Below are 18,847 nucleotides of genomic sequence, written 5' to 3'. Positions count from 1 at the left end.
AGGCCTCTTTGTGTGGGATAAACCTGAGCTTAAGAGAAGCTGGAATTTATAACATTACATCAGTAGCTGATTTTTATATCTATATATATTTAAACCTGTGTTTGTCGCTGAGGTATAAAAACCACAACTTCACATTCAGGTGTCAGGCTAGACGCAGCCATATGTGCACACTTGTACAACCCACGTAAAAAGGCGTTGAGTGGTTGGTTGAAGTGCTCGTTGTGAACAGTGTAAGAATTTTAATGGAATGTCAATGGGGTGCTGGACTTAAATGCACGTTACAGCAGTCCTTAGAGAAGAACTTGAATTAGATGGTTATTAGATGGTACAGTAATTGATTAACAATTATTGTACAATGACTCAAATCGCAAATCTTCTACAGTTGTGGAAAAGTTGTAGTGTGAACATGATTGTGTGTATTTGTGGCATTTGTGTGATGCCAGTTGAAACATCTACAAATCAAATATTAGTTTTTTTTTTCCTTTTAAGAATGTCTCTTTTGACATATAAGATAACATTTTCTTTAACCAGTCCACGTTAATCAAATACTGGGAGGTTCAGTGAAGGTTTAACTCAACTAGAAATGAAGGAGCAGTTTGAGAACTATAAATTAATTAAGACATTGTGTCAGTGTCGTAAAAAGCTGGTCAAAGTGTCCTTTAGATGTCAGGTTAACTAACTTATAGGACTTTCCAGACAAATTTACTCATGCAAAGATTTTGGTGGTGATCAGGTCTTGGATTTCACAATTAAGGATTACTAGAATTTAAGCCATAACAACTGGATCAAACTAGGACTTGACTGGAAGTCCTACTGCAAATGTTTATATGGTCAATAAGTCAATTTGATTCAGCAATAAAATTCTAAAACACATCTAAGAAGATACAGTAGCAGCACATAACTGAAAAGAAACTTGTGCAAGAGCAGACGTCAGGGTCTGTGCTTAGCGATCACAACCACAGTTTACATAAGCTAACTTCATTTGCTTTAAAGGAATAGACAGTTTGGGGAATACTCGTAATCACTCTCTTGCCATGAGTCAGATGAGAAGATTGATACCATCATCATTCTGTAAATATGAAACAAGCCCTGACTAGAAACAGACTAGAAACAGGCTGGATCTGTCCAAAGGCAACATAATCCACTTACGAGCACATCTGAACCTAATACATCATATCTTTTTTATTTAATGCAAAAACTGTAAAAGCATCAAGCATGTCAGGTTAGATGTTTACACTTCTGTCCAGTCTTTATGCTAACCTAAGCTTACTGTAGCCTTATATTTAGCGTGCAGACATGACAATGGTATCTATCCAATCATCTGCCAAATAGTGGTAGTAATAGCAATAATATCTAAAATGTTCATTTCTTTTTCAGAGCTGTGCTTCAGCGTTAATCGATTACAAATGACAATACCACTAAAAACACCACACAAACTGAAAACATTTTAAAGACTACAGCAGTGCACGTGTCACCGTGCACAATGTTTTTGTTTTGGTGACCTGTCCCTTTAAAGAGAGACAGACGGACAACATAACAGACGGAGATAGAAGAAGGAAGAGGGAGATCATTATTCCATTCCCAAATTATATACAGATTTCATTTTTGACTGAGGAAACTCCACATGCTGCTGTTTACACTGTGAAACTCCTTATTCAACTAATGACAGCTCTATGAATACCAGGCAAAAACACTCTCTGTTGTAACTTCACATCATCACAACAGTCGCCCAGAGCTGTAAATAGCTGTTAAGAACTGAGTAACACTGTCTATCCCTCATATTTGTTGGCAGCCATGGAGACAAAATCGCTCAAAGGATATTGCTCTGTCCATTATCTTTGTGAACACAGTAACAACAGCACAGAGAAGCATTACTTTTTGACTGCAGGGGTTCTACAGGTGTGTTGGAGGTGTCTTCCATTGCTGTGGTAACTTGTCCTCTCACGCCAAACTTTTCTTGTCTCCCATAGCGATGGCTAAAACTGATACTAATAAGATAAGAATCGTTTGTGAGGACCAGGAGCAGTAGCCAACCCCGGGACTAAATCAATAACTTCTGAAATTCCATTGCTCTAGCCTTGGACAAAAGGTTTAAGTGCCCCGTCAATGCTGCTGTTGCATGTCCAGTCTCCTGTGAGAAACTAATTATCAACAAATCGCTGATAGGGAGAGGTACAAATCTTAATAGCTGACCTATTAGAACACAGTCGATCCTTAATGTCTTTCAATGAGAAGCCGTTGGAGTTTTTGTATTTCTGATTTTGAAATACTGGATTTTCAGATAAATGACTGAATTATCACAAAACCACTCAGTGCTGAAATATGTAATATTGGACTTGCATAACAGAAGCTTCGCCCTCCCTCCAGAGCACCACATCCCCAACACTGTGTGAGGCTGTAGGTCAGCATCAGCATTATTTAAATGAACCGCATGATAAGTATTTCAGACTCCGCAAATAAAACAACAGTTACTGAGGAAACATTATCAGCATTCTGATAAAGCAGCACACTCACACAGTCTGATCAGCACTTGTCTCCTTCCTGTCTCATAACTTAAAATGAGTCACATGCCTCCGAAACACAAATGTGTCACATGAGCAGTGCTGTAACTCATCCGCTAAATGTATGCTCTTACAGTATGTAGTGTCTGGGGCTTTTGCTGCGGCTATTGGGTCACTGTGCTGGGTATTTTATGTCATAAGAGATGATAGAGGAGTGCGGTCCAGAAAGCACACAGGCACGCGCCCGACAGAGTCACGGCCAAATCTCCCGTCTGCCAGAGCCAGTGCTCGCCATTCAGGATGGTAAGCCAAAGATTCCCCTCCACTCTGTAGGTTCCTCCCGTGATGCCATCTTGCTCCCTATTCAAGCTGACACCATCTCGGCTGACAGATGATGTCCTGGGCCTCGGTGCGACCACAGGGTGACGGGGACGGTTTTCTTCTGTGTTAATTTGCAGATAAGGAGGATGAAAGGAGGTGACTCGTCATGGCAAACAAACATGATTACATAGATTATCTTTTGATGTAAAAGTCAGAGCGTGGGGTAGTAAACAAATATGTGGGGAAATTGCACCATCTTGTGTTAAGAAAGTGCGAATGGGTGCAGTAGAGAAGAGCAATATTACCTACCGAGACAGCTCTGCAGTGGCAAGATGACAATAATGACAAAGACAGAAAGAAGAGATGCAAACGCCTATAGAGAAATAAGAAGAACGATTTAAATAAATGATCACACTTTCTCTCTCTAAATAGTAGTCTATAGTGTCTTTAATGTCTTATTCATGATAAAAAGTCCAATTTGCATTTTCACATATTTAAATTATTAAAAGGTATATCACATCATCAGGAGGAGGATAATATAATGTAGAAGGGCAGCTTGCAGTGTGCTGAACTGTTCTCTTTCTTCATACAGTAGTATTGCCTTATGCTTACCAAGAGGAGCAGAGCACTGCTCTGACTCATTCTCCTTAAGGCTTTTCCCATCTGGACTCCGAGCAGAGCTAAAGAACAGGGTGTTACTGCTTCTTCATCCTCAGTCTCCACACATCTTAGGAGATAAAATAATGGAAACTGTGTTACACATGATAGCAGTAATATAATGCATTTTCCGTTAAGGACACAGTAGAAGCACATCATTGAAAGGATAAGAATGATGTCAGTGAGTAGCAGCAGTGAGTGCACCAGCAGACGTCGGGTTCCCACATAGATGTGTTTGGCAATAACAGCAGCTAAAGTTAGCTCACTGATTTTGTCTTGAAGAATTGTAATATTTTGGAAAACATTCCCTCTCTTGCCAAGAGTGATACTGTGTTCACATGGATTGCTTCTGTACAGTGAGGGAAAACAGTCAGACGGGATGGCAGAAAACGAAACACACGTGACGATATTTTGCTATGGAAATGTATGTTTACAAAAAATTTAATAAAATATATTGAAAAAAATACTATAGTATGCATTACAGTATAAGATTATACAGTACATTATGCAGTATTGCTCTCTTCTACCATGTGCCACTCTCATGTCTGTACAGTAAATATATTTATTCATTTGTTTATTTATTTGTTTGTTTGATAGGGACGACACACGACGATTAACACCAGTATAAAAACACTAGATGTAAACATGCTGGAGTAGGCAAGAATGCTTATTTCCATCCATAGTCCCTAATATATCCATATAAGATAACACTATTAGGCAGTTTGCTTAGCTTAGAATAAAGACTGGAAACCGGCAAACAGCTAGCCTGACTAACAAAATTCACCTTCCAGCACCCCTTGAAGCTGTTTAATCTGAGAAAAAAAAAAACAATGACAACAGCTAGCTGTTTCTACTCTTTGTGCTAAGCTAAGCTAACGGGCTGCAGGTTGTGCCTTCAGACATGATTGTGACTGTTATCAATGTCCTCATCTAATTCTTGGCAAGAAGCGAATATCTTTGATACTAAGTACTATAAACAGCCTTAGATCACCTAAATAACATTCATGGTCATTATTCATTGTTGTGGCAGTTCAGGGATTGAAAAAAGTACCTTTTTAAGATCTTCTCCACCACAACGTCCTGCTCATCATGGTGTGACACATTAAACAAGCCATGGAGGTCCAGAGGAAGACTGTGCCCTTGTTGTGCCAAAATGGCCAAGTTGTACATTCCCTGCGAGTCCGTGTGACAATAAAATAATAACAGGGGCTGATGGCTGATTCACAGAGAGAGTCTCCAAATAATAACACTGTATAATGCTGTTTGTTGGTTTTATTGCAGTGGGCCTGAGCCCATGGAAGTTTAATTAAGTTTATCATAGGCTGATGAGATTACAGCCAAAGTAAATCTGTCACCTGAGGGCTGCCTGCTAGAGCTGCTCTGCCATACATCGATACAGCCTGACCAAGCAAGGATGATGAGTCTCCTCGCGTGCTGGAGGTACTGTAGTAGTAGTCTCCCATTTTCAGCAGAGCTATAAAAGAAGATAAATACTTTCTGTTTATCGACCAGATTGACAGGGAGTGGGAGAGGTTAAGGCAAAATGAAATGAGAGGGACTCACCGGATGGATGGGGATCATAGTTTAATATAGAGTAGTTATGATATCTCCACTGGCAATCATGGCTGAGATTCAGCTCCTGCATTTGAGAGAATGAGTGCAGGCTGAGAAAGAGCAGAGTGAAGATGTAGGTTATGTTATCAAGTGCTAACAATATCACTCCGGGTTGGTTTTCTTCTTTTAGTACGACCGGAATTATGTGCAATTTGTTCATCAGCTACCTTCAGAACTCCAATAATGAGACTTTGATTTCAGACTTGTGCTGAAAATGTGATTAAAGGACAGAGCCGTTGTTTCGTTGGGGAAGGTCACAAAAGGTTAAAACCAGAAAAACAGCATACATGTACCTCGCACAGGTGCGCGACATTGCTCTGGGCCAAACCCAGACCGGTTTCAGCTGCCAAAAAGTACTTAACAAATGCCTCCTGCCTGTTTGCAACACAATAAAAACCAATGTGAAGAAACGGAGACAAATAGTTAAAACCAGAAAAAATGATTAAATGAGGGCAGTAATTGAAATAAATGTCCCTACCTAGAGCCCTGGAGGTAGGCCTGGAGAGCCTCTCTGATCATAAATCCAAGGTGTCCGTTCTGTTCACAGACCGTTTTTAGCATTCTGCACGGAGGGTAAAGGATGAGTGATGAATTATGGAATATCATTTTCTCCACATAAACGGAAAATATTTTAACATGATCTAAAAATAGTTTCTGATTTGTTGAGGTCATTCTAAAAAAAAAAAGAAAAGAAAAAAAACTCCTCTATAGCTGCAGCAAGAGCTTCTTTAAATTCATAGGATACCAGAGGAGGAACGGTAAGCAGAATCTCTCTGTGCCAGACAATAACGCAGTGACGGTGACTCTTATTTTTAGATATGCAAATACTAGGTTCTGACCTTGAATTAGCCACTGTCATTGAAATTAGATGCCACCGAGCTGCAGGCTACAGTGCAACAGCCCATAACAAAGCTTTCTTCACCAAGCTAATGAAAGCCTCTTACATCACAGCCCTCTCCACATTCTGAGAAACCCCTTCCAGGCTTCCTGTCGAAAGGTACCAGGCTGCCTCCACTGATGCAGCTACATGACCCAACCGAGATGCATTTAGGAACTGCTGGAATGCAGCTGTCTGTGGGTCATATGGAAAATATATCAGCTCATCAATCATACCAGATTTGTGATAAAACTACATTTTGACAAGATGTGGGAGTCGAACCTCATTCCTCTGCGGGCTGTCTGGGTTTTTCCCACTGAGATGATAAATTCCCAGGTTGAACATGCCGTCTACACTCCCATTTAGCGCTGCTTGTTCAAAGTATTTCACTGCATTTCTGTGGTCGTTCAGTATAAACCCATGGTACCAGCCCAAACCATTCAAGGCGTTAATTGAGCCCTAAAGCAAGGAAACAGACACTGGTGTAGTGAAGGCACACACTGTAAACACACAGATTGATTACTTGGATTACACCATTACCATTGCTGCAGCTTTCTCCAGCAGCTGAAAACCTCGGGTGTAGTTTTTTTTCACTCCCTGGCCCTGAAGGAATCAACATCAATCAGTGAATCGATAACTGTCAAAACAAAGACACGCACACACAAACACACAAAATATCCAGTGTTCAACGTAATCGTAAAAATAGGTTGAGAGTTTTTTTGTCTCACAGAACCTTCATCAGTATGATGGAGTAGTCGTACATCACCGAGGGATCCTTCATCTGCATAGCACTTCTTTCTAACCACTTCACGGCACCTGCTGTGTCTTTTGAGACTCCATGTTGTCCCCAGTAAAGCATTGTCCCCAGCTCCTTCTAAAGATAATACAGTGTTTATTGGTTTATTGGTTCTGACCACCGACTATGTCTACTGATCACAACAAAGGAATAAAAGACATACCTGAGACTCCACATCTCCTCTCTCTGCTTTGTATTTCAGATACTGAAAGACGTCCCTCGTCTTATGCGGGAGGCCGTTCAAATCCTCTTGATTGTTTAGATAGATGTGCTCAGGTTTATATTGCTTTAGGAAAAGATTAGGAGAGATTAATGTTTTATCTTTCCTAAAGATAAAACATTAATACTGTATACTAAACAATTAGCACTGCCACCATTACAAATAATATTCTAACAACACTATTAGTTGGTGAGCTGATGTAGCTAATGAGCTAATCGTTGGAGGAGCAGTTGTGTTTACTACCAGCATGGTATTTTTTCACCATTGTGCACCATCTCAATAAAGAAATACAGCTTGTAAAGATTGAGCGTTATCTTAGCAGTTCACAGTTGATTCAAAACATACAGCAAGACATGCAGTACCATCGACTCCTGACTCATAAATGTCTACAAACCATTGCTCTTTTATGGAACAGCTTTTGCAGCAACAGAAGAGATTACATAAAAGTCAATGGTGCAACACAGTTTATGAGCTACACTCGGTATCACAGTCCCCAAAAGATGAACTCTATGTGGAATCTTCACACGGCTTAATGACAAAAAATATACATAAATTCCCTGAAAGCCTATATAGATTATACAATAAATCAATCAATATACGACAATCAAAGTTGGAGTAAGGGAAACTAAGCTAGTCTGCTTCGTCTGCAGCGTGTGGGTGTGGTGTGGTTTGATCATACAGTGCTGGCACTGAACCGAGCTTCGTCCACTTCAAATCAGTCAGAAAAAAACAGCATAAACGTTAAAATAAATAAAAGTGTTCATCAGGACGATATCGCTTATAATGAGAATCTGACTGAGAAAATAGGTTATCAGGGCCTTTAGTTAAAACTGGATCCAAATGGATGACTGTACTGTCATCTACTCAGGAAGTTTCCAAGGTGGTCAAAATGCAGCAGCAAGAGTTTACACAAATAACCCTCAGCACAGTTGTTTTCTCGGTGCACTGGCTGCCGATTAAAGCTGGCTTTCCGTTGTGTTCGTGAACCTCTATTTATTGATGCAGCTTATTTAAACAGTCCAAGAATAAACAGGAAATCAGTCTGAAGTTGAAGTTCCCATAGCGGGCTCCTTATCTTTGGAGTGTTCAAATTCATTATGACAGCTAAGTCATTCACATATTTAAAATAAGATTGAAGAGCCACCTAGTCTCTGTGGCTAGACACAATATTAATCAAATTCTGGAGGCAGTTCCTTTTGTATTACTGCTGTCGTGAGCTTGTATACGATGTGTACATTATGTTGTGGGCATGTGTATGATTTGTATTTGTGTGTTTATCTACATGTGGATGTCTATATGTTAGATGGTAAATCATCTGTATTTCCAGTCATTTCTACTACTCACAGCTCTTTTACATTACATCCTCATTCACCCATTCACACATCATATATGTGTACGGTGACTTACTTACTCATTATGCTTATATCTGTTTATACTGGACACACACATTTGTATATATATTTGGAACATCTGATATAGAGTTCCTGGTCATTTGTTACGTCATAATGCATTGATGGTTATGCTTGAGTTGTGTTCCTAATTTTCCTTGTTTAGTTCATTATCAGCTTATGTGTCTCAATAATTCCCTGAGGGATGACTCATGACACAAAAATAAAACACTCACAAAATATCTGTTCTCTACTTTCTTTAAAAGAATACTTTGACATTTTTAGAGACTCACTTTTTTGCCAAGAATTAAAAGAGAACATCGACACCACTCTCATATATCTGTTTATTGAATTTGAAGCTACAGCCGAATAGCTTACTTTAGCATAAAGCCTGAAAAGTAATAAAATCCAAATTCCAGTGCCTCACTATTTAGTATGCTGTATCTTGTTTGTTTGATTCATAAGAAAGCCGAAATGTGAAGTGACAATTTGCTTTTTTATGATTACTTCTTGGTGCAGCTGGTGACCTTGGACAGATAGAAGCTTGCAGTTTTCCTGTTTCCAGTATTTATGCTAAATTAGGCTAACCAGCTGCTTGCTCTAGCTTTTTATGACAGACATAAGAAAATATTCCAATTTCCATAAATGTGTCAACTATTCCTTTGAAGTAATTCAGATAAAATTGTGTAATATAGCTCAAATAATTGGACCTCACTTACCTCCATTTTTGCTGTTGTTAGCATTTTAACTATTTGTACCACTTCTGTTTCTCTATTCTACTAATACAAGTATTAGTAGTATGACAAAACCAATATCATTCATCAGTCTAATCATGCTTGTGGCTCTGTTAGGCTGCACGCAGACACAGCAATGCTTAATCAAATGCTGACGTGGTGATGCCAACATGCTCATACAGACAATGCTAACATGCACTGTGGTCTCCATCTTAGTTTAGCCATAGACTGTATGTAAGAAGTGGTCGTAGTTTCCGGGTCTGAAAAGTGAGGCAGTGCCTTAAACCTGCATTCTTTCTAATGGCCAGTAGGGGGCGCCTCTGCTGGTTGGAAAAAAGAAGTCCGAATGAATGGAGGTCTATGTGAAAATGAGTCTACTTCTAACTTGATTTTATTACATTACAGCAGTTGTCGAGACATTTCAGTCCAAAGTGGAGGACTAACCAACAGACCAATGTTGCTATCCGCAGTGCCATGCTGCTAGCTTGGCTCAAAAAAAATTTGGCTAATTTTCCAGTGGTTCAAGTTATTTAAACGTACCTTATTTTCATGTATCCTGGTACTGTCGATGTTGCTCTGCGCCCCAACGTTGCAATAGTAGCTGTAAGCCATGTCAAAATCTTTTGGAAACCCGTCAATTCCTTGCGTGTGCTTGTACCCTGCATGCATCAAGGCGAAACGATCATCGCCTGCTGCGCCAATCAAACTGTAGACGTGACCCTGAATCACACAGGAGTCAATATTATCAGTCATCATTACACAAGCGGTGTCACATGTGATTAAGTAGCGATTAAGGTGCAAAGAAGGCATTGAATCTACCTGTTGTTGATTGACTGAGTGTCCCAGGCCGGAGAGATGGAGAGTGGCCAGCAAGAGAGACGCTTTGTGGTTTCCAAAGCAGGAAGCAGCCTGCAGTAGAGCTGTTGATTTGGATGGGATTTTATTTTGTGTCTGATCCACTGTGAATATTGTGCCAACTGCCTGCTTAAACAAAGTCATCCTGAGGTCCTTCAAGCCCAAAGATCCTACAGAAACATGTCAAAATCTGAGTAATGCTGTGAGTTATATATGCCTACACATAGGTGGTCAAACAGAGCAACAGTCTTTGACACCTGTTCTGATTTCTTCCACTTTGGTTTGCAAGAAATGAAAAAGTGTGCTGTAATGAAGTTGTTTTTCCCAGGTCCATGTTTGTGTGCAGATTTTCTCTCCAAACTGACGCCACAGTCTGAGGGTGCAGACACCTGAAATAAAACATAAAGAACAACCTGTCAACAGTAGTTCTAAAAGGTGTGCAGTTTTTGTATTGACATCCTGTACATTACATCTATATAAGTTTGATCCCTGGAGAATGGTTGCAACGCTGCTTGCCTTTCCCAGGGTAAAACAATATTTCACCTTTGCTGACTGGTGACAGGAGGTGACTCTCAGTTATTTTGTGGAGAAAAGCCTTTGTAAATGCTTTTATTTCCTGACACTCTTGGTGAGTCTTATCCAGTTCCTGCAATGGTGACTTGGGGTGAAGTTGATTTTTCACCTGTGACATGGATAACGCCATATTTCAACACACTGGGATTAACAGTAATAAAACAACAAAACAATGACATTTTAGTTCTAATCAGAAAACAGGCGCCTTACCTCTTCAGTTCCCAAACGATAGTATTTGACAGGCCCAAAATACCCATGGATGCCTGGTGTGTACTTGCTTCCTCCAATCACAAAGTATCCATCAGTGTCATCATAATGAATACTGTCCTTAAATCTGTAAGATATTCAATTCTGCTCAAAGCAGCTGTCGTGATCATTGTGCATGTGTCACTCATCCCTGTTCTATTGCAGCAACTGGACAAACAGCTTCTTTGTCAAGACAACAGTTGCTTTTTTCACCACGTTTAAATTTAGAAAAACTGACATAAAGCATCTTTTTTTTTTTTTAATCCATAACACGTCTTACTCATATACATATCTGCGGCTTTCATCATCCCACGTGGCATCCAGCAGCACCTGAGAGTCAGAAATAATAATGCATGAGCTCACGGAGCAAAGACAAAAAAAAAAAATCTCACTCAGCTGTGAACGACTCCAAATTGCAGTACACAGTGCAATCGCCTGGAGTTTCCCAGCTGGAAGGAACCATCTTTCTTTCTTTCTTTCTTACATCTGTTCCAAAAGGAAATCAAACACTGCAAAGCAAGGGCACCAAACAAGCTCACAAGAGAAAAAGACGACTAGAAGACGTTGCCCTGAGCTGTATTTTAATTTCTATCCCTTATCCCACCTCCCATAGGCACACACTGAGGTTCTATACCTTTGAGTTCTGTATGTAACAATCCAATCTAATCCATTTCCACAGGGGCAACGCCACACTGGCTCGGAAAGCTTCATCTTCCCCTGTTGTCACGCGTGCCTGAATGATGACGTCCCCTGCACGGGAGATATGACAGTCATATATTTCACCGCAGGAGATCCAAGCTCTTTATTAATACATAACACAGTCTGTTCCACAGCCTCACAAAACACACATCATCACTCACAATCATCTCGTGATACCCCAATCTAATCCCCTCAACTGGTATCAGATGTACCCACAAGCTGCTGCGACCCACCTGTGTCAGTAAGCTGCATCAGAACGGAGTCAAATACATTTTTCCCATCGACGTGATGGATGATACAACAGCGCTTCTCGTGACACCGTTTCAGCAGGTAGATCCACACAGATAAGGTGACGCTGAAAGCCAAGCAGCGGAACATGATTTGACGAATCATTTCTTCAGCCACTGAAGCGTGAGGTTGAATTTAAGACACGGCGCTATCTGCTAAAAATGACTGACCTCTCCGTCTGTCATTGACCGTAAATAAAAAGCTTATATGCTCTAGTGAAGAAGCTTCATAAAGCTCTTAGTCATTTGTAATGGCAGTGAAGTAAAACTGAAAGAGGAGAGTGCTGTAGCAGCTACCAGCACAGAAAAAAGAAACAACCTGTGGCCTGTCAATGTGCTGATATGAGCACAAACCACAGGAATTACATACTGTGCATCATATGTGATGGTTTGTCAGAATTATTTGGCTTTATTGTACATATTTCTAGTATGTAACATCAAAAACAATCTGCTATTCTTAAGTATCTGATACAACATTTGGAGGCCCTGCTAGAGGTTTTTTGATCTTCATGCAGAACAGTGAAGAATAAGAAGTCCTTGTGTGAAGTACGAGTCCCACCTGGGCTGTGTCACAGCATGAAGACGGGCTCTCTCCATGGCGCTGTGGATAAAAGGCTGGAACCTGCGGACCACTCCAAAGCGCTCAGCAGTACTTGCCAGTGGGAAGTTTAGCATATCGATTATGTCTGTGTTAAGTAAGGCAGCAAAGGGTGGCGCACATTCACAGTATTAACAGTTTTGGTAGTAGAGATGGAACAATAGTATATTGTTAAAAAAATAAAAGTGATTAGAGTGGGATTAACTCTGACCTGACTCATGTGGACAACGATGAATTCTGTTTCTGCTCATCTGCCACATTAGTTGAGCAGACCATGAAGGGCACTCAGTGGGAGGTTTAGTTGGACGCTCTGAGAGTGGGTTTATCTGCAGCACTTTGTAAATCCTCAACAAGGAGCCTCGGTATGTCCCTGGTTCACTGCCATCATTAACATGGCCTAACCATGCACGAACTGTCACATTCTGGGCGTCTAAAACACGTCTGTTGAAGAAGCCCTGCTGATATAAAATGGATGGAGACAATCTGAACAGCACCCGGTGGATCCTGTAGACTCCGGGTGTGCTGCTGGTCCATTTCCTCCTGAAGACGACTAAATCTGTCTTCCTTAATGCGGACACCACCACCTCCACTGCGAGCTGACATGGCCGCGAGCATTGATACCGCACACGGACCACTGAGCCATCTAACACTTTGTCAGGGGCTGAGTCAAACCCTATGAAATTGTCAGGCGAGCTCTCACCAGTCTGGAATGAGGAGGCTGAAATGACTTGTGACACACAGTGTCCCTGAGTGAAGTGAAAGACAAGTAAATAAAATTAAGTGAATGTAAAGAAAGCAGGCTCGCCGGCAGGTCTTTGTCACTCACACAAATTAGGCAGGAAACATGGATATGTTGCCAGAGGACGTATTTTCAATAGTCTGTCTCCCACACAGTGGATGACACAGTCTCAATCATCACCTTTTAACTTGATATGGCAAATGTGTTAGCAAATACTTGCTGTTTTACACACCCAGCAGCGAGGAAGCAACATTAGTGTTCATTTGGAACTGTTTTCCTATCAACACACAACGAATGTAAGAGTGATATACACTGGCTTGTTAGCTCAGTTTTTTGTTTCTACCAACTCCTGAGAGAAAAATCTGTCTCTTTAGCTGCTAAATGCTCCGCTGTGTTCACCAGCTAGACTCTAACTGTGTTTTTGCACTGTTTGATGCTGAGCAGATAGTGCTCAGTGGGTTTTTAGGGCTTTTCCTCTGAAAACAGCTGCTTGTTGTGGCCAAAAACAACACAGGGAGAGTAAAACTTAACAGTAAAGTTGCAGACTGCACAGCTAAACAATGAGCTCAGACTCTCCATAAAGCTCCATAATGCAGAGGGGAGCAGCAGATCCAGGAGATAATTCTCTGTAGGTTCTTTACTATGAGTGAGCCCTTTCAAGTTGCCACATTGCTTTGGCATTGTCATTTAAATTACATTCATTGACATTGATATTATCAAACTAATGATTACAACAGCTTTAAAGAATGAATGAATTCATAAAATGAATGGCCAAGTTTCAAATCCAAGAACTGATACCAGGGTTATGTACATGGTAAAGTGTAAAAAAGTTTCTTACCATGTGAACAGCAGATGTGAAGACATACGCAAGAATTATGGAGTGTAACATGTTCATTTTCCTTAAGTTTATCATTAATCCATCGACAAATTAAGGTTGTAATGTGCAGAGTAATGTTGAAACCTGGCGGTGTATTTCCCAAACAGGTGGCAGGTGTGTGAGTATACTCCCCTTGTGAAACAAGATTACCTGACATTCTGGTGTTGCAAGTTCAGCAATTTCCTTAACCTGCCTTTAAAGGGCTATTGACACTAACTAAAAGGCTTGGCTTGATTGACTCTGCTGTGCAACAAAAATGTTGTTTGGCTCATTTTGCTCTTGATTTTGTTAGGGCACTTTCTACAGGAGTGATGCATCAAAGCTAAGAGTCTAACTTAATTTGATGTGCCGGAGCCAAGGCCTTGCCATCACCCAGCTTCCTCTATAGCCCACGCCCCCACACAAGACTTTGAAGAAATCTGATCTGAAAAACAACCTGATATCACAGCCAAAACTAATTACCCATGGGCTACTGACTGTTCACGCTTCAAAGTAAAAGGAATGAAGCACTGAGAACTGTTGCTGATGGGTTGTTTGGGATGACAATGAACGCGGTCTTGTCCATATAAAGGTTGACTGCTGCCAAAATCTACATCTCTGGGTGGCATTCAAACCTTTGTCAGACAACCGAGAGAAACATTCTTGACTGGACTTAGAGAGGACTTTTTGTTCATAATCATAATCAATGGCTTTACAGGACCTGTGCAATTTCCAGGACATCTTTCTAGAAAATACAACCACCAAATGCTATTCAGTGGCTTTTGGAAAGAAATCTGGTCATGACTATGTGAGTGGCTTGCCCTTTAGCAATAGCACTAGTCTGTTCAATTTTTATATACCAGTTGCAGATTACTTGGATGAAAGTCCGATTAAGTTTGGGCAAGTCAGCACCGTCCAGAGCTCCAGCAGCATCTCATCTCCAGACTCCATCTTGCCATCGCTCTCCCTGCCTACAAGCCTCCCTCTGGCCTCCTCTCAGTCTGTCCCTCTGCCTTTTCCCATGTCTCATGGCACCACCACCCTGGCTTTTACGTTTCAGGGCGGCGTGTTGGCCGCAGCGGACACTCGTTCCAGTTGCTCTGGGCTCGTGGCGTGCCCGGCCGCCCAGAAGATCCTGCCCATTCACAGTCACTTGGTGGGTACTACCTCAGGTACTTCAGCCGACTGCGCCCTTTGGAAACGGATTCTGGCTCGAGAACTACGACTCTACCAGCTCCGCCACGGCCGACGGTTGTCCACGAGGGGAGCTGCCAAACTGCTGTCCCACATGCTTCACCCGTTTAAGGGAACTGAGCTGTGTGTGGCTGCCACGTTGTGTGGGTGGGACGGAGGAGACGTAGATGATTGCAGGGAAACAACAGTCAAAAGTCAAATGACTGATCTAAGAAAGCCTGTAGATACCCGTCTTAAAAAGGCCGCTCTGAATCTGAGCTCTTCTTCAGCGATTGCTGGTCAACAGTGTCTCGCCACAGAGAAAGCGAGTTTCTCTGGACCCAGTCTGTGCTACGTGTGCAGTGACGGTACTCTCCTGCAGGGATCGCTCTTCTCTGTGGGTTCGGGATCACCCTATGCCTACTCAATTCTGGATCAAGGGGTTCAATGGGGACTGACAGTGGACGAGGCCACATCGATAGCCAGAGAGGCTGTGTACAGAGCCACCCACAGGGATGCATACTCAGGAAACTGTGTAGACATCTATCACATCTCCTCAAAAGGTTGGACTCGCAGGAGCAGAGAGGATTTGAAAGAGGAATATTACAGAGAAAAGGAAAGACAAGAGAGGAGGGGGGGGGCAGGACGTGACTTTGTCTGAGTAGAAACATGAAACAAACAAAAATGGCATGAGAAAAGAAAGGCAAACATTGGGGAGTATTTTGGAGAGACGTGGTGGCATCTTTGCAGCAGATACTAAATTAATGAACAGGACAGACAGTTGCATCCTCCAGGCTATTTCTCAAATGATTTGGGCATGCATATCGTTCCCTCTGATAAACAGCTGATGTTTTGTTTGAGCTGATGATAAAAATGTATTCTAACAGCACACTGCTGGCTGGCATTTTGATTTAAACATTAAATCATTACGAATCATTTTAAGTATAATTACCACTCAATAGTGCCTGTGTTTGAATCCCACAAACACAAAGAGAAGCAGGAAAAAAAAGGAAGCACAGCAAATAGTCCAAAAATCTAAATGCCGGGAGTCTGAAGGTCATAATGTACTGCCTTATATAAGGGAGCTCATTCAGCTCTGGCAATAAACAGTAAAGATTTGAAAACTGATTTGTGTCTGCTGTCAGAATTCATCTGAAGTTTCTTTGACACTTCAATAAATTAATGAATACAAGAAATTTTGCTGAACTCGTCTGTTCATTCTGTTTGAGCAGTCTGGTAGTAAATTAAGCACACCAGTAATTATACAAGTGACAATGGCTGCAAAGGATATTAGAGCAAAAAGGTATAGAGCCGTTCATCCTCATCCTCACTGCCTTGTCAAACCTCAGTTCAGGCAGTCAAAGTGCAGTGCTGAAGGTTTTCAAGGGTGAGGCCACTTACCATATGGGAGGCAGCTTTTTAACATAGGGGCCAGGTCAGAATGCTGGAGTGGTGCTTAAGGTTGTGGCTCTATGTTTTTAGTGCCATTGGGATGAACATGCCATGTTAGGCCCAAGAGTGCCGTGTATGCCAGTTTTTAATAGCTAATGTGTGCAGTTGCTTGTGTACACACACACACACATATATGTATATATATATATATCTGTCATCCAGTGTATGAACTAAATTATAGGCAGGGTTGCATGATGATGCTGAGCACATCTCCAGTGCAACATCACAGAGATGAGTGTCTTCTTAAACCTACACTTGCACTACTGTATGACTGACTGCAGCCGTGAGAGTAAGAACCGAGAGCCTCCCTTCCTCCCCGACCTCATCCATAATTCCCAACTTCGGAAGTTCATTAATGACAGAATTATTGAGTGAGTGAAAAACAAAAAAAGCCAATGGGAACCAATGTGGTATAGTCCACATTCGAAAGCTTGAAGGGACAGACATAAAAGCACAGAGCAAGTTCAGAGGGGGAGCAAGGACAGATTCGTGATAGTAATCAAAGTCCTGCAAGACGAGCTCAGCCTCAGTGGGCATTATAGGGCTTCCTTTGCTTGCCTTCCTCAAAGCTTTTTGTTCAGTTCTGGCAGTTTCTGCTGCTCGCATGCAAACTCCAGCTGAGAGCAGAGCAAACTCCACTGGATTTGACCAAGAAGTGAAATGTCACAGGCCCTGCCTTCTGAGATGCATCAATATATCTGGGTTTTTTTTTTCCCTCGTTTGTCGGAAAGATCTTTGAAAATAAATGACCCTTAAAGCCAGAAATCTTCCAAAAATTGTTTGACAGCCCACTCTCACAGTCGGAGCACAGAACATGTTTTCCACTTGTAAATGTGCGCTCACATCCTGACTAGCAGATTGATTGCGGCTTGGCTTTGTTTTGTGCTTGCGTGGTAGATTTGGCACCGATAAACCTCTGTACACAGCTGGGTACGAGGGATCTGAGGAGTGACCTCAGGGTTGCAAGTCTGCTTTCTAGTCATATCAGTGAACACTTGTCTCACCACCACTCGTTTAGAAGACTCTCTCTCGCGTCTTAGTCAGAAGACAGGACTCGAGAATGATCAAGAAACACTGACGTGCAAAACAAGATTGCACTCAGCAGATGACTGATCACTTTTTTGCAGCATTGAGACGCTCAAAGTATGTAATTCTGCTGCCCTGCTGCTTTCATCAAGGGAAGAATGGTATAAAATACATCAAAGTGTAAAAATATCACATTGCCTAATATGATGAGGGTAATCTCGTGTTAGGCCGGTTTCCAAACTGATAAATTAGGTTTAATATTTAGATCTTGGGCATCTAAAGGACTTAATAAATATAGACAGAGTGTGAAATTATGTGGGTTTTTTTTACACTTATCCTTGAAATTTGGATTAGAGAGTACAAATTGATATTGACTTGTTCTTAAGTTGTTTTTTTCCCCCTGAGACTTTACAGGAGATTGAATAGCTGAATGTCATTTATATTAAATTGATCATCAATTTCTCAGAAAAAAAAAAAAAAAACACCCATCCTGAAGAGCCCATTGAAGTTAATGCGGAAAACAGCCTATTCAAGTGGGAACAAAGGTGGCAATGACACGCTTCACACGTGTTTTTAACAAGTGGGACAACACTAATGGTGAACATGCATCTTTTAACACATACCTTGATTAACAGTTTTCTGGTCCAGCTTCTGGCTGGAGCAACTGGGAAAATGCTGGATTCTTGAGGATGATCGTTCAGACCGGCTGCAGCACACTTAAGCAGATTACTGAACACTGGACTTCTTCAAGGAAATGAAAGAACGACTGGAGGGGCTTTACATGTTCAAACGGTGACAGTAGATGTGATGATTACAAACCAAGGCTGTGAGTTTAAAAGGACTGAGGAGGATAAACCGAGCCAACCTATAATATCGGTTTGGTCACATGTATCCTCATAAGTAACTGGATTTTTTTTGGGGGGGGGGTTCAGAGACATTTCTGAGACAGTTAAAAACTAATAGAGAGGGAAAGAAAGAGGGAGAGAGAAACAGAGAGAGGGAGGGAGAGAGAGAGAGAGAGAGAGGGAGAGTGGGCTAAGTGGACAGACCTCACATTGAGCTCAGATGAACCTCGGCATCCTTTCCCACGTTGGATCATTTCAGCTCCGTTAAACCACCGAAGCACCGGAGCAGATCCGCAGACACACGGTAAGCTCTCCTCTACTCTACCCACAGACTTTTGTTTTTGTTTTTTAACCCGGTTCACTAGTTTATTTCAGTGACAAGTTTGCTCG

At 41.5% G+C, this 18,847-nt stretch overlaps 2 protein-coding genes across 2 annotated transcripts; one reads left to right on the top strand and one right to left on the bottom strand.

Annotated features, from left to right (window-relative positions):
* Positions 1–2,620: 2,620 nt before the first annotated feature.
* On the bottom strand, positions 2,621–13,994 carry LOC139202614 (protein sel-1 homolog 3). Its single transcript, XM_070832154.1, has 24 exons — positions 13,944–13,994; positions 12,578–13,070; positions 12,328–12,454; positions 11,715–11,836; positions 11,417–11,532; positions 11,063–11,112; positions 10,747–10,870; positions 10,507–10,645; positions 10,221–10,352; positions 9,928–10,133; positions 9,649–9,828; positions 6,930–7,052; positions 6,704–6,844; positions 6,511–6,573; positions 6,253–6,429; positions 6,038–6,165; positions 5,572–5,655; positions 5,387–5,468; positions 5,043–5,118; positions 4,835–4,953; positions 4,531–4,652; positions 3,435–3,549; positions 3,132–3,195; positions 2,621–2,943 (listed from the first exon to the last, which is right to left on the bottom strand). Exons 1-24 carry the CDS (start codon positions 13,992–13,994, stop codon positions 2,696–2,698), a joined length of 3,282 nt encoding a protein of 1,093 aa, XP_070688255.1. The 3' UTR covers positions 2,621–2,695.
* Positions 13,995–14,667: 673 nt separating this feature from the next.
* On the top strand, positions 14,668–15,795 carry LOC139202612 (proteasome subunit beta type-11-like). Its single transcript, XM_070832150.1, has 2 exons — positions 14,668–15,318; positions 15,442–15,795. The coding sequence occupies exons 1-2, from the start codon at positions 14,668–14,670 to the stop codon at positions 15,793–15,795; spliced, it is 1,005 nt and encodes a 334-aa protein (XP_070688251.1).
* The last annotated feature ends 3,052 nt before the right edge of the window (positions 15,796–18,847 follow it).

This window comes from Pempheris klunzingeri, chromosome 6 (genome assembly GCF_042242105.1).
Source record: "Pempheris klunzingeri isolate RE-2024b chromosome 6, fPemKlu1.hap1, whole genome shotgun sequence".
NCBI classification, from domain to species: Eukaryota; Metazoa; Chordata; class Actinopteri; order Acropomatiformes; family Pempheridae; genus Pempheris; species Pempheris klunzingeri.
This window is presented reverse-complemented; position numbering and strand designations above follow the sequence as displayed.